This window comes from Petaurus breviceps, unplaced genomic scaffold (genome assembly GCF_028583685.1).
Source record: "Petaurus breviceps papuanus isolate PSGF00001 unplaced genomic scaffold, PetGlider_PUasm1.0 229, whole genome shotgun sequence".
NCBI lineage: Eukaryota > Metazoa > Chordata > Mammalia > Diprotodontia > Petauridae > Petaurus > Petaurus breviceps.
The window spans coordinates 12185311-12208829 of NW_027185903.1; the positions used below are offsets into that span (position 1 = coordinate 12185311).

The following is a 23519-nucleotide window of genomic DNA, read 5'->3' on the forward strand; positions in this document are numbered from 1 at the left end:
GAATTGTCCGATTTTTACTCTTCTGAACCTCCCTTAACTATGACTCTTTCCCTATCCATAGATCTTAGGTAATTTCTTCCATGCTCTTTTTTTTTTTTTTTTAAAGCAATTGGGGTTAAGTAACTTGCTCAAGGTTACACGGCCAGTTATTTCTGGGTGTGGTGCTAAGTGTTGGAGCCCGGATTTGATCCAGGTCATCCCGACACTGGAGCCGGTGCTCTTACTCGCTGAGCCACCTGGCCACCCCTAAGCAATTGGGGTTAAGTAAGTTGCTCAAGGTTACACGGCCAGGTGTTTGTGGGTGGGTGCTAAGTGTCTGAGCCCGGGATTCGATCTCCAGGTCTTCTCAACACTGGAGCCGGTGCTCTTACTACTTGGCCGCCCCTCTTCCATGCTCTTCTAATTTACTTATGTCCCCCTTTATGTCTAAATCTTGTATTCATTTGGAGCTTATCTTGGCATATGGTGTAAGGCGGAGGTGTTGGTTTATACCTAGTTTCTGCCAGACTGTTTTCCAATTTTCCCAACAATTTTTGTCAAATACTGAGGTTTTCTCTTTGGGTTTATCACACACTAAATACCTGTGTTTATTTGCTTCTAAGAATGTGCCCATAATCTATTCCACTGATCAGCCTCTTTATTCCTTATTCATAACCAAATGTTTTGACAATTTACAATTACAACTAGTTCTGTAGCATAGTTTAAGATCTGGTACTGCTAGGGCTATTTCCTTCTCTCTTTTTTCTTCATTGATTCTCTTAATGTTCTTGATCTTTTGTTCCTCCAAATGAATTCTAAAATTATTTTTCCTAGTTGTATAATTTTTTAGTAGTTTGATTGATATAGCCCTGAGTAAATTAATTTAGGTAGCATTGTCATTTTTATTATATTGATTCAGTCTACCACTCAGCACTTGGTATTTTTCAAATTATTTAGTTCTGCTATTATTTGTGTAAAAAGAACAAAACAACATTTTGGAGGAGTGAATTTTATATGCATTCACCCAATAAGCTCCAAACAAACAGGTTTTCTAAGTATTCTTGTCCATATTTTTGTGTATTGGTTTTTATTTGTTTGTTTATTTTTTTCCTCAGGTCATCAGGCACTACATTGCCCATGATGCACTATTTCCACCTTCTTTTGGGCACAATTCAGTGCTCCCAGCACACAGCTGTTCACTGTTTTCTCAGTCTTTGAAGATCCTATTCTGATGCAATAGTCTTGTTTTCCATTCTTGGGGCACTGGTAAGGCATCAGACAGACACATGTATATGTGGATGCTGAAAAAGGAGAGGATATTATTTGTCACAGACCTTAAGAAACTGTTTTCATCTAATTCTTTTCCAGATTGCCTAGCTCCTCAGTATGATTATTATTCAATTCAACTAAACAAATACTATAAAATAACTACTGTGTTTGTTTATTATTCTAAACCAGAGTAACTAGAGAGATGCAAAGTATAGATAAGATACAATTTCTGCCCTCATGGATGTTACAGTCAGCTAGGAGTAATTTAGTTGGTTGAACTATTGGTGATTAATTTAGATAAGGAGTCCCCAATTAGTTGACCTCCAGCTACTAGTTAATCTCAAATCCTACTTAATTCCTTAACCCTTCACATACGGATAACTGTAAATTCCCAATAACTACCTTAGAAAGGTATGACAATATTTAATAATAATGACACTCTCAAGCAGGGATTCTTAACACTTTTTGCATCATGGACCCCTCTGGCAGTCTAGTGAACCCTATGGATGTCAAATGCATAAAACAAAATACATAGGATTACAAGGGAAACCATTTCTATTGAAATATGATTGTCTATCCATATCTAGATGAGAGTTAGGTGAATCAGGGGGGCACCAGAGGTAGGTGAGCAGTCCTGAGAAGGACTCAGAAAGCCCTCACACCAGAGATGCTAGTCCTCCCTGAACACCCCATCTAGTCAAGTATAAGTAAAAGTGTTTTATTCTCTCTAAAGTTCTAAGCCAAGGTATGGAGGAATATCTATTTAGAACACAGAGAAAGGAATCTCTATGGGGCAAGTGGGCATTGGACTATGGGTCATCTCCCACAGGTTCTTAGAGTAAATACATCTTGGTGAAATCGTCAACACATTTTTTTTCTTAGCATTCTGTATGATTGTTGTCAGTGCACTTTAGAAGAGAGATGGAAGATTTCCCCTCCCTATTTTTTGAAACCTTAACTTATATTGTAATAATGATAATAATGACAGTAATAATAAAAATGGTAATAGTTAAAATTTATGTAATATTTTGAAATTTACAGAGTTCATATTATTACCTTATTTTATCTTCACAACACTCTCTGAGGTAGGTACTTTTATTATTTCCATTTTTATAGATATAAAATAAATTTTGTAGATTATTCCCATTTCTCAGAACTGGGCTGAGAAAGTAAAAATGCTTGTCAAAAATTAATAAAATATGGCAGTATCAGGGTGGTATGGAAGGATGTCACTGCATCTTCCCTTCTTTGACATTTTAGAGGCAGAAAACTCAGTCCTGCTGCCTTGTCAGTCACTGGCCTCAGGAGCACATTGTTGCATTTCAGGGAAGGGGCAGAATTTTCCTAATCTGCTCATTTGTTGTTGGTCTGGGAGAGTGGACTTTGTATTTTGTCTGACTGTGTACAAGAACTGGGGTAAAGGAAAAAAAGAAACCAAAGGAATTAGAGATACCTTGCTATTTGCCTTGAAAAAGAGGCTTATTCAAAATTAATAATAGCTAGCACTTCTATTATACTTTGAAGTTCACGAAGTATTTTTTACGTATCATTTCATCTTGTGTGTGGGTAGGTGCTATTAAACCAGAGGCGGAGAGAGCTTCAGTGACTCACCAAGGATGACACAACTAGGAAGTGGGTGAGGCAAGATTTGAACTCAGCTCTCCCCGATTTTGGAACCAGTTCAACATTTTTACTCTACCTAGCTGCCTCTAAACTGACATTACTCTTGTTAAGAAAGGCAAGATACAGTATCTCTCTTTGTATCTCCTCCAAGGCAAGATACAGTATTCCCTCCCTCATTGCACTTTGTCAATTTGCTCCTCTCTCAGACTTAGTTTTCTAATCTCCAAAATGTAGACATTAACAGTACCTACTTTGTCGAGTTGTTGTGAGGATCAAATGGGACACTACAAGATGTCCCAAAAATCTTAGTGCAGCTATAAGTTTTAATAACTAAAAGATTTCAACTTTAACGGCTTCAAATGGGTATGTGTAAAACACTTTACAAACCTTCTAGCACCATGAAATGTCTAGTTATTCTTACTGTTTATTATTATTATTATTCCAACTTAAGCTCAGATCTCAAAAATCAGCTTTCTCTTTCTTCTAGAGTTAGCTGAGAATAGTCACAAAGAATGGTCAGAAAAGGTATGTGGACAATTTTGGAGGAGAGGTCTTGGTTTCCCATCTAATGTATTGATAAACAGCATTTGGTTACAGAAGGTGAATGATAAGAGCACTCAATTTCATCAGAAATTTCTCAGCTCTACTATTTATTTATTAGTTGTGAATAGCTTGAATAGGTCATTTCACCTTTTGGGGCCTTGTCTTCCTCATATTTAAATAGATAGTTTGAGCTAGATGGACCAGATTTGAATCCTAGGAATGAATAGTTAATAATAATACTAACAATGATAATATTTACATAACCCTATGTACCAGGAACTATGCAAAATGTTTTATAATTATTATTTCATTTGATCCTTCCAACAACCCTGCAAGGTAAATACTATTATTATCTTTATTTTACAGATGAGGAAACTGAAGCAGATAGAAGTTAATGATTCATCCAGGATCACACAGCTAGTAAGTATCCGAGGCCAGATTTGAACTTAGGTCTTCCTGAATCCAGGCCCAGCACTAAATCTACTGTTCCATTTAGCTGTCTCAGTTAGAGCAATTTTAACCTCAGATGTTTAATTGAAAAGAAAATTCTTCCATTAATTTGCAGAATAAACACAGAGACAAAGATTGCCACCTGGAGTGTTTCTAGTCTAACACATCTGGATTTTTGCCTTCTTCCCTCTCAGTGGAAGCGTAGTATCTGGCCACATCTTTCCTGGCAGACTGGCTCAACATACTGCAGCAGCCAAGAAACATTCTACAAATTTACAAGAAAACTCATTGCTTTTGCTTTGGATTGGGGAATAAATAACAAAGTCACACAACAATGTTGACACTCTGTTCTCTCAGGGACTTTGTGTGAACACAAAACACTGTGGGACAAAGTGATTAAATGTGGACATAACACTCATTTCCTTGGAAATGATGAAATGTAAACAGCAGGTGCAGTGAAGGCATATCAGGTAGAAACTGACAGAGTTAATGTACTTCTTCCAGAAGGCACTGTTTTTATTTTCACTTATTTTATACAGAATCCCACTTTGTTGGGAGGTAGGTAGTAAAGAGAAGATTAGAGAGAGGGGCTTCTAAAAAAGGGCACTAAGACAGTCAAGCAATTTTCACAAAGTATAATTAGCCAAATGGTCATTTGATATAATTAGTTGTCAAGAAAATGTTTTTTTTTTTAAGTTCCAGAGATGTTCCCAGCACAGTTAGAGAAAACAAACAAGGCAGAAGGCATGGACACTGCCCTCAGGAAGTTTATTATAATGTAAGGTTCACAATTCATGTAAGTACTTTGCTTATGAAATAGTTTCAAGTAATTTTGTTCTATGGATAAAGCATCCTAAGATTATAAATGGCAGAACAGAAGCCAGTGGACATTGGTAGAAAGAATTTCCTTATTTGGAAGTTCCCAATACCAATTCACAGATCTGGTCTAAAAGTACACCCACACCCTATCCCCACGGAAGCTCAGTTTCATTTACTTTGATTCTTTTCTGATTAGTGAAGCCCTGACTTAGATCGCCACTTCATGAGGTTCCCAGGTTGTGCCTTCTTCACTCCTGGCTCTCTGATCCTTATTCTGGATAGTTCTGTCTCCTTACCAATGGCCTTGCTCTACTTCCTAACTGCTTCCTTACCATTTAGCTCCATTTTATATGTTGTTTTCTTCCACTAAAATGTAAGATCTTTGAGCTTTGGGTCTGTCTCTTTTTTTTTCTCCTCCTCATATTTGTATCTTTAGTGCTAACAGCACAGTGCCTGGCACATAGTAAATGCTTACTAAATTCTCTCTCTCTCTCTCTCTCTCTCTCTCTCTCTCTCTCTCTCTCTCTCTCTCTCTCTCTCTCTCTCTCTCTTTCTCTCTCTCCCTCTCCCTCTTCTCATTTAATATTCAGGACCATCTAATAGTTGGCTCTAAACTACCCTTTCAACTTAATTTTCCTCTGTTCCTCTATATAAAAAGTCATTGCTAATGAGGTTATCTTCTGTCTTCCAGGCAGCATGCCATGAATAGTCTTAACTTCCCACACTTGTTTATGTGATTCTCACTCTGTTCCTTACTTTTAAAGGACCTCTTCCCTCTTCCCTGACTCTTGAAATTCCATCCTTCAAGACCCAGCTCAATTCCTTCCTTCCAGGTAGTCTTCTTCAATTGTTCCATAGTACAGTGAGATCTCTCCTTTCCCTGAACTTCTCTAATTTACTATCTGTGCCAACCATTTGACACCTTATTATTGTATATTGTTAGTTAACTTTTAATTGTATTCATTATATATTTATCCAATTACATTGTTAGCAACTTGAAGGAAGAGAATTTATCTTCATCCTTCCCTGTGCCTCAACATTAAACAAAATCCTTAACACAAAATCAGTGCTCATAAATAGTTGTTGATTAATAGATTTTATATCCAATATTTAGGAAATCTAGTTTACTACACAGAAAAAGTATATATTGTATAATCTGGAGCTAAATAACTCTATGCTGAGAAAAGGAAGTTAGTGGCACTGGAAACCACCATGTTCAGAACACTACGTCCTTCCTTAGGTTGGGTAGATTTGAGAGGGATGTGAGGAGATACACATACGTGACCTTGTATAAGTCACTTCACTTCTCAGAGACATCTGGCTCCTCAGCTGTAAAATGAGGTGGTAGTGCTAAGTGTAAGGTCACTTCTAGCTGTAACAGTCCACAAATCTCTGTCTTTTCTCCTATGGGTAATGGGGAGCCATTGAAGGATTGGGAACTAAAGAGTGACATAACAGTAGCCTCTCTTTAGAAGACTTGTCTGGAGGTGAAATTAACCATAAATTGGAGGGGAAACTGGAGCCTAGTTAGGCACTGATGTTTTGGTCCCTTGCTAAAGGACATGCTTATTAGTCAGACCCTAAGGGAAAGGGGATAGTGAAAAATGGACTGGTGACTGAGCCAGGCTGGTCCCTCTCTAACTTTCAAATGTTCCATCTCTGTGATTCTGCCCTTTAACAAGGGGCCAGAGCACATGTGCCCCTGGGAGTCTCCCAAATTCGTTCTCAGCCCTGTCACCCTTGTTATGATGGCAACCATCCAAGACCTGCCAGATTCAAAGGGCTAGGCCTCTAATTCTATGTATTATTGTCATAATGCACTTTGTGGCCCGTGCCTTTCCCAAGCTGTATCAGCAGAGGATACAGTAGTTCTTTTTTTTTTTTTTTGGAGGGGGGGGGGGAGGGCAATTGGGGTTAAGTGACTTGCCCAAGGTCACATGGCTAGTTTTTTTTGTGTGTGTGTTTCAAGTGTCTGAGGCCGGATCTGAACCCAGGTCCTCCTGACTCCAGGGCCAGTGCTCTACTCACTGTGCCACCTAGCCGCCCCATTACAGTAGTTCTTAATGATTATCTCAATTCTCACCATGACAATTGAATATAATTTCCTGTCTCAATTAGTCCACGTAGTTCCTCTTCTGTCATTTTCCTACCTGGTCAGATGGGCCCTCAGTAGAACAGGGACAGTGGAAGGCTCATCCACGAGGACAGCAGATGGGCGATAGGGAAGGGGAGAATGCTGTTCCCTCAGAGGAGTCCCTTTCACCAATGGGTTATGTGCCTGACACACGGGCTATGTTGATAACATATGGGCACAATTGTAGTTCATTTACACTGGGTAACTAGAACACCCTTACCTTCTGGTACCTCTGTCCCAGCTGTCCTCCATGGCCTAGCTCAGAGACTCCTTTCTTAGGAAACCTTCTCATATCCCCCAACCAGAAATGATTGGTTTATTCTGTGATTTTTCCTTTCCCTTTTGGCACTACTGCCTTTTCTTACACTATTTGTGGAAATATCTTTCTAACTAGAGTATAATCTCCATAAGGATAAGGGTTATATCTTTTTTCATTTCTGTTTCCTTCATATTCCTGAACAGAATGATTTGGAGTTGCAAATTGTAGGTAGTGGGTATATGTTTATTGAATGAATGTTGAACTAATTAATGCTCCTTATTCAATTGGTTATAAACATTCATGTAGTCTAGGTACATTGTTTTATCTTTATAAAAATGATTTCATGGTGGATGAGGGGAAAGAGGGAATCATTATGATGACTTCTTAAAAGTAATTTTTGTGATTTTCCTGATTTCATTTTTTTTGGTGATTAAGGCAAGATGGCAGCAAAGTATGCATTGTAATCTAGACCCCAAGTAAATCAAGAAAAGATTCAATTTAATCCATAATTAAGATCATTTAGCTTATTGTAGACAAAAGAGAAGCCACTGAGAAAAGGAGGGGGTCTGGGTTTTTTTTTCTTTTTTTTTTTTTAAGCCAGGGACTACATTCATGTGAAAGCACTCATCTTGATGCTGTTCTTTGCCAGGCACTACCAAGAAGCATGATTTGTGACACAAACCAATTAAACAAAATTGGCACCAGCAGACAGGATTTTCGGGGTGGAAATACTTTCTATTTTATATTTGTATCAAGGATCAGAGCACTGCACAATGATCAGACTAAAGTTCTTGGGAAAGCCCTATGGCCCACTTTGATAGCCCCAGGGCATTCTGTTAATTTGGGTAAACACTGGATAGATATATGAACTTCTGTCCTTTTTTGAAAATAGGTCATCTCTTGAAATCTGTGGAGATTTCAATGCAGGTATCACAGAAGAAGTAATAACAAACATTTTGATAGAATTTTGTAGTGGGAAAGATTTTTCATTTAGACAGAACTGAAAAAAAATAATTCGTGGTAAAGAAAGCAAAAGAAAATTTTTTACAATCAGAGAACTCCACAAAGACTTTTGCTCAGTGATAAATGGGACAAGTAGGAATGGAAGATAACTCACTGAACTTAGCTTCAAATGCCTGACCTGCCTAGAACCTCACAGCCTACTCAGAGAGCATTTGGAACATCTTATGCTATGCAACAACCTTTTCTCTCCATATGTGTACTTTTCAAGATAACATCCCAAGATCATTCAGCATCCTTGAAGAAAAATAGCTGTATTTAAAATTCAAAAAAAGAATTACAGAGTTGGAAGAGAACTCAGAGACCATCCAGTACAAACTTCATTGAATGCAGGCATCCCCTCTAATTTTCCTTTATAGGTGGCTATGCATTTGAAACAGGGAACTCTCTACCTCCTGGGGCAACCGCTTTCATTTCTGGAAGGCCCAAATGCTTAGAAAGATTTTCCATATGTCCTAATTTCTTTACCTCAATAATTGTTCCCAGAATGGATTCTATCAAAAAAAAAATAACATTTTCTAGACAGGACTTGATACATACATTGAGATTCCATTTTCAACCAACAGATGGCTTTATTCTGAGTAGGTGGGTAATTCTTAAATAACCACTGTTTAGCCATGGATTAAATGTGGCTTGTGGGTAACCTACACCAGGTGCTGACTTCCTGATTTGCTGCCATAAAGACTTGGCCCAATGATGATGTCCATCTGTGTCTACCTTTTGGCCTTCAGTTCAATCACAGGACTAATTCAGGCAGTTGGAGCTAGATAGTCTGCTCTAGCTATGTCAGGCATGATTTGGACTTTGTCACCTGCCTATTCCCTTTTGTAGCAACAAGCTAAGCTGAAAAATATCTGGTTGGAGAGAAAAACAGGCCACAAAAGGCAACTGGAAGAAATGAGAGGTAACTCAAGACATGGAATCTAACTTTGTTGACCATTGTAAAGTTTTAAAACATTTTTTGAGTAGGTTTCAGTGATTCATTTGAAAATATTTCATGTGAATATATTTTGCAGGACTTCACATTCTCAAGGGGTGGGGAAGGGGCGAGAGGGAGACAGAATTTGGAACTCAAAATTTTAAAAAAGAATGTTACATTTTTTATGTTAATTGGGAAATATTTAAGAAAACAAATAAAAACATATATTTACAAATTTTTAAAAAAAGAAAACATCCCATATGGGAAAAACCTCTCTACATATTTAGATCTTGCTGTAACCTATAACATACCTCTGTGTATTTTATGAAACAAAGTGGATATTTTCACAGTATGAATCCATTCAAGCACAGACTTACCTCACCATGAAGCTCTTCTTTAAGTAGAACAGATGGGTGAATACAAATAATAATAGTACAGAATGCACAAGTAAATATTAGTACTGAGAATACCAATATACAGATAATAAAAGCACTTAATCAATGGAATCTCACCTGAACAGTCTTCCCAATCATAGCATGTGTCATAGCCACAGGGCTCCTTCTTTGTGCTATTGAATGAAAGCTTTATCCTTTCAATGGCTTGTTCAAGCTGAGGTCCATCCTGGCAGGATCCAACAGATAAGAAATGTAGTTTCTGGGTATTTGTACATTTCTCTGCCAAAAAATTGCAGCTGGGTTTGGTAAAGTAATGGTTGGAGTCTGAATTGAATACACAGAGATCTTCTGAGTAATGACTGCAAAGGGAGAAAAAAATAACATGTTTATCTGAAGAAAAGAAGAGGACAAAGACAGACAAGGAGGGCACACAGCTGAATGATGATATCAACTTCTAATTGGTCCCTCTGCTGCCAGCATCTTCCCCACTCCAATCTATCGTATAAACTGCTGCCATATTAATCTTTCTAAAACAGTATTTTCACCATGACATTCCCATGCTTACAAGCTATCAGTGGCTCCCTGAAGCCTAGACAATAAAGTCTGAATTCCTTAGCCTAGAATTCAGAACATGCCATCTATAATTTGACTGCAATTTGCTTTCTAGCTTTATGGACTGTGATCTCTCTCTACCTATACATATCATAATCAATTCTGGACTACAAGACATCTTACAAGGATGATACAGAATCAAGTCCCACTTCCTCCATGAAGCCTTCACTGATTAGTCTAGTTTAAGATGATTATTTCTTCATATGAATTTATAAAGCACTTTTTGTCTATACCATTCATTTAACATTTGATTATAGATTATATAGTGTTCAGTTTTCTTACTTTTCTTGTGTGACTCTATGGATTTTCTAATTGGATATTAGAGACTTTTTCTCTTAAGTAATTAGGTATTCATTGCTCATGATTGGGTCATATCAACATAATAAAAATGATTGTATATAAATTTAGATTTAACATAATATCAGTGAAACCAACAAAGATTTAATACATAGAATTAGGCAAAATAATGCCAAAATTCATTTGAAGGGATAAAAAGTCAAGAATTTAAAGGCAAATAGATTGGAAAAAAATAGGAAAAAATGGAACGTAACATGACCAAATCTCAAGCTATATTGCAAAACAGTAATCATCAAACCTCTTTGTTATTGGCTAAAAAATAGAAAAGTTGACCAATGGAAAAAACTAGACAAGCAAAACCCCAAAGCAATAAAACAGTAGCATAGTGTTTGATAATAACCCAATATCACAAGCTACTTAGGTAAGATTTTCTTCTTCTGAGAAAATTGCAAGACAAATTTGTAGCTTCAAATGCTACCTTAGACACTTACTAGCTATGTACCATTGGTTGTCAATTAATCTCTCTAGGCCTCAATTTCTCCATCTGTAAAATGAGGGTACTGATCTTGATGACCACTAAGGTCCATTCTTACTCTCTAACACTATGATCTTCTGGCTTATGATCCCAATGACTTACTCATTTTCACAGAACTAGGAAGTATCAGAGGTGGGCTTCGAACCCAGATCTCTTCTGACTCTAAGTCCAGTTTCTTCCTACTATACCATGTTAACTCTGATGTTATAGTATTCAATTCGTAGGTTGTTGAATGTGCTGATTAAGACTGTGGCTAACAATAAAAGGCCTTATGCAAAATAAAGAAGTATAATTAAAATAGCCCATGGGAGAAAGGAATTTAAACTAATGAGATCGCATTAGCTCTAAAAACAAATATATTGTCAGAGTCTTTCAGTTTTGGAAAGAGGTCTTAGGTAATTTAATCCTTTTAACCTGTGACTTCAAATTTACAAATGACCATTCATATAGTATTTAATGGTCTTGTCAAATTTCAAAACACAGTCCATGCAGCATCTTACCTACAGTCCTCTTCTGGAGACATGCAGACACATTGGGATTCCACTAACTTACGTCCTGGTCCACAATTGCTCATGTGGGTCAGAACACCTGGAACAAACAAATGAAAGACATGAAAACTCTGATCTATAATCAATCGACTTCAAAGTGATTCTTCTTCCTTAATTTTTAAAAAATGTTTGTTTTTGTTAATTTTAACATATTTTTCTTTTTAAATTTTGAGTTCCAAATTCTTTCCCACCCTCTTACTCCTCCCTCACCCACTGAGAAGACAAGCAAAATGATGTCATTATATATGTGAACTCATGCAAAACATTTACATATTAAGCATACTGCAATAAAAAAGGTTGAAAATGAGAAAATTATACTTCAGTTTGCACTCAGAGTTCATCAGTTCTCTTTCTGGAGGTGAATAACATCTTTTCATAATGAGTCCTTTGGAATTGTCTTTGGTCATTCATTGTATTGATCAGAGTAGCCAAGTCTTTCATAGTTGATTATCATTACAACATCTCCATTACTCCACACAATGATCTCCTGATTGTCACTTCACTTTGTATCAGTTCATATAGGTCTCGCCATATTTTTTTCTGAAACCATCTCCCTCCCCAAGAATTTCTTATAGCAAAATAGTACTCTATCACAATCACATGTCACAACTTTTTAGCCATTCCCCAATTGATGAGCATTCCCTCAATTTCCAATTATTTGCCACCACAAAAAGAGCTGTTCCAAATATTTTTGTACATGTGGGTCCTTTTCCTTTTCCTTCGGTCTCTTTGGGGTATGCATATGCAAGAGTTTTATAGTCCCTTGGGCATAGTTCCAAATTGTTCCCCAGAATGATTGGACTAGTTAACAATTTCACCAACAATTCATAAATGTACCTATTTTCCCTCATGCCCTCCAGTATGTCATTTTTGATGGGTTTGAGGTGGTACCTCAGAGTTATTTTAATTTGCATTTCTCCAATCAATAGTGATTAAGAATATTTTGCATATAAATTGTAGATAGCTTTGATTTCTTCTTTTGAGAACTGCCTCTTCTTATCTTTTGACCACTTTCCACTTGGGAAATGACTCTTATTTTATAAATTTTACTCAGTTCCCTATATATTTGAGAAATGAGTCCTTGAGTACAGAAACTTGCTATAAATTTTTTTGATATTACTTCATTGTCTATGGTACCTTTTAGCAAAATATGGTTTACCTGATTATTTTTTCCTAATTAGGTTTATTTTTGCTTCTGCTTTGTCTGAAATCATGATTGCTATACCCCTGCCTTTTTTTACTTTAGCCGAAGTATGATACATTCTGTTCTAGTCCATTTTTTGACCTCTGTGTGCGTCTTTTTGTTTCAAGTATGTCTCTTGTACACAACATATTGTTAGATTCTGGTTTTTAATCTATTCTCCTATCTGCTTCTGTTTTATGGGTGAGCTCATCCTATTCACATTTACAATTTTGATTATTACTATGTATTTCCTTCCTATTTTCTCCTATTTATCCTTCTATCCCTCTTTTTATTTTGTCCCTCCTCAAAAGTGTGTTTTATTTCTGACCGCTGCACCTCTTAATATGCTCTCCCTTTTATCATCCCCACCACATACCATCTCATAGCCTTTCTTCTACTATTTCCCTATTGGATAAGAATGATTTCTATACCCAATTGAGTGTGTGTCTATATATATATATTCTTCCCTCTTTGCATTGATTCCAGTGAGAGTGAGGTTCAAGTATTGCCTGCCACCTCATTCTTCTCTCCATTATAAAAGTTCTTCCTTAAGCACCTGGCAAACCTTTCCCATTCTACCTCTCCTTTCTCCCAGTACTTCCCTCTTTATCACCATGTCATTTTTGAGATCATCTTAATATAATTGACTAACACTCATGACCTCTGTCCGTGTAAACTCCTAACTGCCCTAATAATAACAAAGTTCTTAGGGGTTGTATTATCATCCTCCCACATATAAACAGTTTGACCTTACTGAGTCCTTATGATTTCTCTTTCATATATACTTTTTTGTTCTCTTGAGCTTGTGTTTGAATGTCAATTTTTCTATTTATCTCTGGTCTTCAGGAATGTTTAATGTCCTCTATTTTATTAAATATCCATTTTTTACCCTGAAGGATTATATTAATTTTTACTAGATAGGTTATTCTTGGTTGTAATCCTAGCTCATTTGCCTTCTTTAGTGTGGATGCTGCTAAATCTTATATGAAGCTGTTTGTGGCTCCATGATACTTGAATTATTTCTTTCTTACTGCTTGCAATACCTTCTCCTTGACCTGGGAGCTCTGGAATTTGGCTAGAATATTCCTGGGAGTTTTCATTTTAGGATCTCTTTCAAGAGTTGACTGTTGAAAATTTTCAATTAAAATTTTCCCTCTGTTTCCAGGATATCAGGGCAGTTTTCCTTGATAATTTCTTGAAATATGATGTGTAGACAGTTTTTTATCATAGATTTTGGTAGCTTAATAATTCTTAAATTATCTCTCCTGGATCTATCTCCCAGATCAGGTTGTTTTTCCAATGAGATATTTCACATTTTCTTCTATTCTTTTAACTTTTTGAAAATTTGTTCCTTAATGTCTCATGGAATCATTAGTTTCTATTTGGCCGATTAGAATTTTGAAGGAATTATTTTCTTCAGTGAATATTTGTACCTCTTTTTTATTTGATCTACTTTGCTTTTTTTTTTTTTTGCTTTTTAGAGGGAAATTGGGGTTGTGACTTGCCCAAGGTCACATGGCTAGTTTTTTTGTGTTAAGTGTCTGAGGCCGGATTTGAACTCAGGTCCTCTTGACTCCAGGGCTGTTGCTCTATTCACTGCGCCACATAATTTATGCACACACATATATATATATATGTCTATATATGCATGTATACACATACATATTCATACTTTATATATATGTACACACATGCACTTTATGTACACACACATATATACATAGTCAATGTATATATACATAAGTATGCATATATACACACAGCTTACATCATTGTTAACACAGCCTGGAATATACATTGCAATTTTGTAGTATGCACCAATCATGCATGTTCCACAGAAGCACATTAAAAGGAAAACACACACCGACAATGCTATATTATTTGTTTTGTCTCACAACTAGGGTACTAACCTTGTTTGCAAGTGAGTGCACTTGGAATAGCTGGCTCCCAGGACTTTTTCCCACATATGTAATTTGATGGCCCAGTAATGACAAAGCCATGGGGGCAGGAGAGTTTGATAGTGTCTCCAATGTCATATACACTTTTATATGGTGTGATTGAAAAGCCTTCCTGTACAAATGGCTTTAGGCATCCTACCCCTGTAGACAGAAACAATGATATGAACATGTCATATGAAAAATCATATATTAATAATTATAAACAGATTTTGTGTGACTTAAGGGAACTAGGATGTATTTCCTATCTGCTTAGTTACATTACAACCTAATGGATGACTTAGGATTTAATGGCTTTCATTTGTATATCACATACTAAATAATCTACAAAGCAAGAGGGAATTGATGGCACAGGATTTGGAGTCAGAGGACCTGGGTTCAGATTCTGGATTTATGGCTTACTACCTGTGTGACCTTGGGCAAGTTTTTCATTTCCTAATGGACTTTGGACTTTGATTTCCTAACCTGTAAAATTGTGGGATGAAACTAGATTACAGCCACAGTCCTTTGCAGGTCTGATCCTCTGAGCTACTTAGGACTTTTTGTTGTTGATATTATCTCTTTCATTCCTCACAATAACCTGGTGAGGCAAGCATTAATATTGCCATTTTACAGATGGGGAAACTAAGGGCTATGGAGGGAGGGATAAAGAGAGATGTCTAAGGTCATAGAGGGATTGAATTTCAAAAGATAGATTAGAATCCAGATCTCCTAACTCCAAAGTCAGTGCTCATTCCATATGCCAAAGGGCTTGGTCATGTCTGCTACAATACTGTAGTACAGTGGGGATGATGGTATTTAAGGGTAGGGATGTGACTTAGATTTACTATATTCCTAAGAGAACACCTCTCAATTATCTAAGCAGATGAGTAATACAGTGTAATGTATCAATAATTTTCAAGTGTAATGAAAACTACTAATTTCTATCTTCTTCCCGAATAGACATTTTAAAAGAGTTGCTAATGAGTCACACATTGACTTGTTCAGTCTCACTCTCTCTCCTTGCCTATGTGGACTAATTGCTAAAATGACTATCAACCAGCCAAACAACCAACAAGCATTGAGACTAATAAGGAAAACAAATAGCTTGTGAGGAGACACATCAGGAACAGCCTTGGAGTTGTGGAGAGTTGGTAGGAATTTTTAGATAATGTAGCTTTCAATGGGAGAAGACCAAAAAAAGTTTGTTTTTGTTTCTGTTATTTTTTGACACTGATGTGTGGATCAGAGAGGTAATTAATATTAAGACCCTTAGAAAGGAGATTAATTTTATAATTAATGCTTAAAAAAAAGTTTACCTCTAGGGACACCAAATATTTTAAGTATCAAAAATAATTAGGGTCATTTAAAAAATGTCTATCTTAAATGCTGATAAGTTTTACTAATTTTATTTTTTGCCTCTTTTATTTTTTATAAAGAAAGGCTCTTTGGGAAGGATGAATGCTGGGATACATTGGAAAAGGTAGGTGACAAAAAACCCAAAGTTACAAAATTTTATTTAAAAAAAAAAAGACTAACTTGGGGCGGCTAGGTGGCACAGTGAGTAAGAGCGCTGGCCCCGAAGTCGGGAGAACCAGGGATCAGTTCTGGCCTCAGATACTTAACACCCACACAAAAAAAAAACTGGCCGTGTAGCCTTGGGCAAGTTACTTAACCTCAATTGCTTTATCAAAAAAAAAGACTAACTAATGAAAACAAAAGTTCATTCACTTGTTTTGGCTGGCCAAAAACAATCAGATTCATTAATCTACCTAATAGTGAATCACATTCTCTTTTTGCTGACTTTTTAAAAATTGATTTTGTTACTCTGGTTTGGGGTTGTTTATCTCTCTGGGCATCTCTAAAATGATGTGGCTTGACTAGAGGCTTCCTTGGTCCCCTTTAAGCCTGGAGATTATAGGTTATTTTAAAATCTATTCACATATCCTTACTTTGGCATTCCACATCTTCTTGTCTCCAGGTTTGGTCAGGTAAACACCTGAGGTATGGGTACCCAACAAGATTGAAGCCCATCATACAGGCAACTTCGACTTCTTCTCCAACAGAATACAGTCTCTTCTCACTCTACAAACCAAATAAAACCCAGAAATCCAACTCAGAGGTTTTGTGATACTGTCATAACATTACTGCCAATAATGAGCCACAAGCATTCCCAGCTCCTCGAGAGCTTCTAGATTGATTAGAAATCGGTGTATTGATGGAAATAGAGATGATATCCTTCCAGCCAGGAAAACCAGGGCTTCATCAGAGAGGGTGTCTTCACATCTCCCCTGCCATTATCTCTTTTTCCCTACAAGAAACACTGACCCTTTTGATCCAGAACACCGGAGACCTTATTGCTCCACATCAGAAGGAGTTATTCCACCCACTTTTCAGTCAAGTGAAGGTTAGATTGCCTAGATTAGAAAACGAGTGATTCATTCCTCACTTCTGTCCCCTATACCTAGCTGGTCCCACAGCATTTAACTATTCTTCAGTACCAAGACCTAGTCAAAAAAGTTACCTCACCATCTGCCTCTGTAACCCTGCTTGTACCATTCTCTCCCTCCTTTCAATTTTTAACTTCTCTCTCAGGGAAAAATAATCAAGGGAATGACAATTGACTGTTTTTAAATTTCCCCTTACCAGCCCTTTAACTGCCTAGATCAAAGCTGTTTTCCTTGAACATCATTCCCTGCCCCTTCCATGTGTTGTTGCATCTTTCTAGTAGAAAGTAATTTCCTTGAGGAGCCTGGTCAAGTAGTTAGGGACTAAATACATGACTAAATGACATATACTCCTGAATCAGAACTTGGGAGTGTGGCAGCTGGAGCAGGGATGCTGAGCAGCTGAAAGGAGAATGCACCCAGCAACCTATCTATGGAACCCAAGTGGCTAACACTTGTAGTAGTATTTTATGATATTTACTGTTCACCACTTCAATCAAAGAAGCAGATCCTATGGACCTGGGTTTCAACTGAACTCAACAAACATCTATTTGTTAAATGCCCAATAGATTTCAATGAACTATGTTGGCTATTTAGTAGTTAAAGATGAAATAAGACAAGTTTCCTGCCCTCAGGGATCCTAAACTCTAATGAATGTAATAATCAACTTTTAAACCCTACTCTGTCAAATCAGTTGCAAAAGGAAGCTGAATCTGACATCCCTGTTCTTGGCTCCACATGGAGGGCTTGACATATATTGGTCTCTGATCAAAGGTCTCACCATGGTACAACATGACTGGAATTCAGCATAGTGTCTACCTTTGATGGATCCTATCTCAAAGGTACCAGGAAGAGTTTGTTAGAGTAGGTCAGTATTTATTACTTTTGCAGAACACTTTTCTTGCAAAGGCCATTTGCTATATAAAGACAACCTAGTAGACACACTCTGATCTTTAAACTAAATTATAGAGATCCCAAAGAACAAAAGTTGAATGTGCTTTTGAGTATAAAAATAGGTAGCATTTGGGAGCTCATTTTATAAAATAGCCATTGGACTAATCCATTAATACATTTCCATTTCTTTTTAATTGTAGAGTTTAAAATTATTTTTGTCGAATCTTGGGAAAATCTAGGGCAAAAGAAAAATCTTTATGGGTTCATGTTAGACTGCAGGATAACTTACTCTTTATCTCTCAAAATGTCAGGTACTCACCATACATAAGCAAGATACTGATACTGAAAAGTACCTCCATGCCCCAGGTCAGGGAAGAGAAAGCCCTAGTTCCTCCCCATCCTCCCCCTTATTTTTAAATATTGAACAAAACAGTCTTCTTGTTCATTCAATCTTCTATAATCACGTGTAACTCATTATTCTATTCAATGGTGTTGGCTGCGGGGTGATGAAGAGGGAAATGTAAACATGCCAAACTTTTAAATTTAATCAACTTTATTAATATGTTATCCATCACTTTCTTAGGTTTAGATAATCAACAAGACAGCAAGTCAAACCCTAATTTGTTATATTTGTTGATTTCTGAGATGTAAATGCTCATATTGAAGACTTAAAATTTTTAAATTGAGTTTTGTGAGCAAGATACAGCATACCCTTAACTCTACCCTACCTATAGAAATATGTCTACAAGGTCTGGTGGACAGGATTCTTTCTAACAATTTCAGTATTATTGTTGGGTAGAGTCCTACACTGAGGATGGCATTCTACTGGGTTTACACTACATAGGTATGTTGAGGAAATCAATTTAAAATTGTATAATTAATAAAATTGTAGACATTTTAATAACTATTCTTTCCCTTGGAGTGAAGTGGCTACTAACAGTTACAGATCCAACATCTTTGACTAGTCAAACTACAGGACATCCTTTTGGCCTTACATAATTTTCCCAGACCTGGAAGTAGGCAAGGAAGACTTAATGAAAGCACTGCCAAATTATCCAAGTTTACATGGATTTGAGTTCAGCCCTCCATCACATCACATACCATCAACCACATTTCATGACTAAAGGGAAAGAGAAGGTTGATTGACCTTCCAATGAAGTTGGGGTGGGAGAGGGTGGACAGGTGTGGGAGAGGCATATGAATGAGAGTAGGGGAGTGGGGATGGATACAGTCTATTTCTTTTGTTCCTGAGTTACTCAGGTGGAAACGGAAAGGTAGGGATGGACATAACCTGTAAATTCAGACATGGGATGGGAGCATAGGGTTTCAAAGTTTTTGTATACTCTTTTTAAATCTACAGGGACTTACTGAAAGCAGACACACACCTGTTCTCAGAAGTGGTCCAAGTTTCAAGTTTGTTCATTTTCCTCTGTGCCTAAGGCCCTAACATTAACTTAGAACATGGCTTGGGTAGCTCACCCTGAGGAATCCATTTTCAGGAGGAATGGGTTTAACACATCCAGACTCAGGATCAACTTCATCAATATCTACCTCTTTTAGGGTTTCATCATCATTTATGCAGAGATCTCCCCTGGAGAAATAAAAAGGCATTTATGTGCATGTGTGTGTTTTAAAGAAAATTAGAGAATAAAAACCCAATGCCTCACCAGGGCTATCTTTCAAAATATGTCAGACACTGATCATATCTTATGAAAGTGCTTAGGAGTACATCCATCACTCACGTCAGGGAAGGAAAAATCCCTAATTCCTTCCCATTCTTCACCTGTTTTCAAATATTGAAAAAGAACAGTCCTCCTCTTGTTCTTGCTCTCCTACACAAGGCTTCCCCCCATTCTGGGGCAAAGGGTTGTTACATTCACGGGTCCTTCTTCTTTTATAAGTCACATCACACGGGCTCCATGGGGACCAGCAACTCCAGGCACCATCAATTTCATCTGGGATAAGAAGAGACATAACTAGGGACTTGACTAACTCTTCCCAAGATCTCTGGATGAAGAGACCATAATTGTGACTCATTAGCAAATAAGGGGCAGGAATAACAGCATAATTAGGTATTAGACAAAAAATTTCTCTAGGGAGTGGGATGGGGAGACAATATGAATGGCTACTGCTTTTCAGATCACACAGGTGGCACCCATCCCAGTCAGTCAGTCAGTCAGTCAGTCAATAGTCAGTCAATTGCATTTAAAGCACCAACTATGTGTTAAGCATTGGGGATACAGAGAAAGGTAAAAAACCAATGCCTACCCTTAAAGGGTTCACTGTCTAATACAATATAACGGAAACTACTGATGGAGAAGGGCTCATTTCACTCTTCCTCAGGGAGAGACATTAGACTAGCCACGCTACTGAAAAACAGTAAATTATAGATTTATATATAATCAGAAATGATAGAGAAGTTGTCCATAAATGGGAATAAAGAATGCTTTGATAGAACCTATAGTAAGTGGGTACCAATTAGATCTTGGTTCTAGTTTGTCCGATAGAAGAGCAAAGAGTGATTGACCTTTAATTTTCCATGAAGCGGCCACAGGAGAATCATTGCCTCAGATGTCTGTGGGTATGGTCTTTACTCTTACTGCTTGAGAATGTCATTCAATATTACAGAACCCTTTTACCACAGTAGGCACAAATAGAAAACTGGAAACAGATGTTCAACAGAGTGTGATATGTCACCAAGTACTTGCTTATATAGAGAAAAAATCCTGATTATAAAAATCTCACTTTCCATCTAATCCTAAAGATTGTTGTGTATAGCTAATTCACCAACATGCATGTAACTAAACTTTTGGAGCAACTTTCTGAGTTCATAATTGGTCTTTTGGATAGCTCTCACTTGGTACACATTTAACACCTTTAGCAGCCCTAGATGCAGGTAATGGCTATTGAGACAGGAAACTGTAGAGTTTCTCAAAATTAGACTAAATATGGTACAGATTTAATGACCTTGGAAGGCAGCTATTATTTCAGGTGGGAAGTCTGCCCTGTCCAGGTGCTAATAATTATTTCTAGAAATAATCAAGAGGGAGGGGGAGGAGTTGATAAATCCAGTAAGACTTCTTGCAAAAGCTGCAAAGTAGGGGGAGAAATACTGTTGAACTCTTAGCAGCAAAATATGAAGTTACACAGTTATGCTTTAAAGAAAATTCAACTTTAAACATGCAAGAAAAAAGGGTTATGATGAACTATTCTTAATATAAATGCTTCTACTAAGCAAAGGACTCTCCAAAAATGGGGCTTGCATTGGCTGCTTCAGTACAAAAAAAGCAATACATGAATTCAGTCTTGTGATAAAAAAAAGGACTGGAAGCAAAACAAAGTCAGGCTAAAGTGTTTTATCTAAATGTTCTATGTCTCCCAATGCTAAAACACAATGATTTACACACAGTAGGAGTTTAACAAATGTTTGTTGAATATAGAAAATGGATGAGTGGATCAATAAATAAAAGACCCCAAGAGTTGTAAATCCACGGTATTGTAAGAGAAGAGCAGTAGGGGCAGCTAGGTGGCACAGTGAGTAGAGCACTGGCCCTGGAGTCAGGAGGGCCTGAGTTCAGATCCGGCCTCAGGCACTTAACCTTCCCCCACACACACACACATACACACAAAAACTAGCCGTGTGACCTTGGGCAAGTTATTTAACCCCAACTGCCCTCCCAAAAGCAAAAAAAAAAGAAGACCAGAAAAACTTTTATCTGTCACTGGCCTAAACACCATAGCTCAGTTTGAATTCACTCTCCTTTACAAGTTCAGTTTCATTTTTTCTATTACTTAGGCAGCCAAGTGCAACTTACTAGTTGTGTGACCCTGGGCAAGTCACTTAAGCTTTGTCTGCATGTCTGCCTCAGTTTTCTGTGCTGTTAAATGAAGATAATAGCACCTATTCCCCAGAGTTGTTGTGGGAATCAAATGAGATAACCTTTGTTTAGTGACTAGCACAGTATCTCACACAGTAGGCACTTAATAAAAATCTTGTGCCCTTCCCTTTCCCCATCTCCTGCCTGGAAGCTCAAAGTCTTCAGACTATTTATGAAACTTTCAAAGATGTTCTCTAAGAGGATTTTACACAAGATGGAGTTGTTTTCATCTGTCTTAAAAAATATTTTAGAAAGAACATGGCTATTTCACAAGAAAGCACTGATACCCACTGGATGTGTAGTCTGGGGCTCGCTTCTCACAGTTCTCGCCGTAGGTACCACTCTGACACACACAGAGGCACTCGGTTCCTGAGAGTGTGGGTCGGCCATTGTTAGGGCACGGGGCACATTTGCAAGGATCAAATTTTTCAGCATATTCAAGAAGAGCTTTCTTGAGATTTTTCCGTTTTGTTACAGCACAGGGAATATTTTTCACTAAGTCCAAGATGGATGCCAGCTGAGAGAAAATCACAAAGACAAGTAATCAGTCGTTCAATCAAACAATAAGCATTTATTAAGCACTTGCTATGTACCAGACACTGTAAGCTAAGCACCTGGGACACAAAGCAAGGTCAAAAAAAGTCCCTTCTTTCAAGAAGGTGACATTCTAATGGGAAAACAATATAATCACATAAATAGATACAGAGAAAATACAGACAGTAAATGGAAGGTGATCCTGGTGGGAACAGCTTTGATAGCTAAGAGGAAGTCAGGGACTCTAAGAGGTGGAGAAAAGGAAGGAAAACATTTCAGGCATGGGGGACTGCCAGTGAGAAAGTACAGAGATTGGAAACTGGAACGTCCTATTGGAGGATCAGCAACCAGGTCAATATGGATGGATTGTAGAGTGCATGGAGGAGTAAAACATAAGAATATCGGAAAGGAAGGCAGAAGCCAAGTTGTGGAGGGGCTTTAAATGCTGAAGAATTGACTTTATATTTGATTCTGAATGTAGTAGAGAGCCAATGTAGTTTATCGAGTAATGGGGTGATAGGCCTATTCTTCATTTCCCACCTACCTGCATCCCTTTAGCCTTCTCTATCTTTGGGGGTGCCTTCCCCCTTTCTTTTTTTTTCTTTGCTTTATGGAGGGCAATTGGGGTTAAGTGCCCAAGGTCACATGGCTAGTTTTTGTGTGTATGAAGTATCTGAGGCTGGATTTGAACTCAGGTCCTCCTGACTCCAGGGCTGGTGCTCTATTCACTGTGCCACCTAGCCATCCCTTCCCCCTTTCTTTTTTAGTTTATTTTTGTGTCTTATGTTCCATCATTGGATTGCAAACTCCTTGAGGACAAGGACCATCTTGCATTTTTTTGTATCCCCAGAATGAGTATGGTGCTTATCATATGGTGGCCACTTAATAAATCTTCATTGAATGACTCACTGCGGATGCTTTAGGAGAATCATTTTGGCAGTAGGAGCCTAATCACTTTTGACTAGATGTTCTATCAGCATAGAAGTCTGTTGGAATGAAAGAGAAAAGTTGCAGAAAGTTCTCATTTAAGAGGAATGACATAAACTCTCATTCAGGTCATGTCATTCTGGAGGGAAGTCATCCAAAGGTTTGTTGTGGAAAGTGGAGGATTTGTCTGCCCTTCTTTTTGACAAAAGGAAGTCAGTCTCTCTCTCTCTCTCTCTCTCTCTCTCTCTCTCTCTCTCTCTTTCTCTCTCTCTCTTGCAATTTTTGCCTTCTCTAAGACACATCATCATATGCCCCTTCCA

The 23519-nt window shown here is 37.6% G+C and overlaps 1 protein-coding gene across 1 annotated transcript in view; it reads right to left on the reverse strand.

The window, feature by feature from the left end:
• Positions 1 to 1098: 1098 nt before the first annotated feature.
• The window catches only part of C6 (complement C6), a 75357-nt gene continuing 52936 nt past the window's right edge, over positions 1099 to 23519 (reverse strand). Inside the window, exons 10-17 of the mRNA XM_069095986.1 lie at positions 22030 to 22255; positions 19644 to 19815; positions 19340 to 19451; positions 16472 to 16604; positions 14496 to 14684; positions 11355 to 11442; positions 9528 to 9769; positions 1099 to 1280 (exon numbers count right to left, since the gene is read on the reverse strand). Of these exons, the coding sequence (XP_068952087.1) occupies positions 1099 to 1280; positions 9528 to 9769; positions 11355 to 11442; positions 14496 to 14684; positions 16472 to 16604; positions 19340 to 19451; positions 19644 to 19815; positions 22030 to 22255 (1344 nt within the window). The remainder of the gene's footprint in view (positions 1281 to 9527; positions 9770 to 11354; positions 11443 to 14495; positions 14685 to 16471; positions 16605 to 19339; positions 19452 to 19643; positions 19816 to 22029; positions 22256 to 23519) is intronic.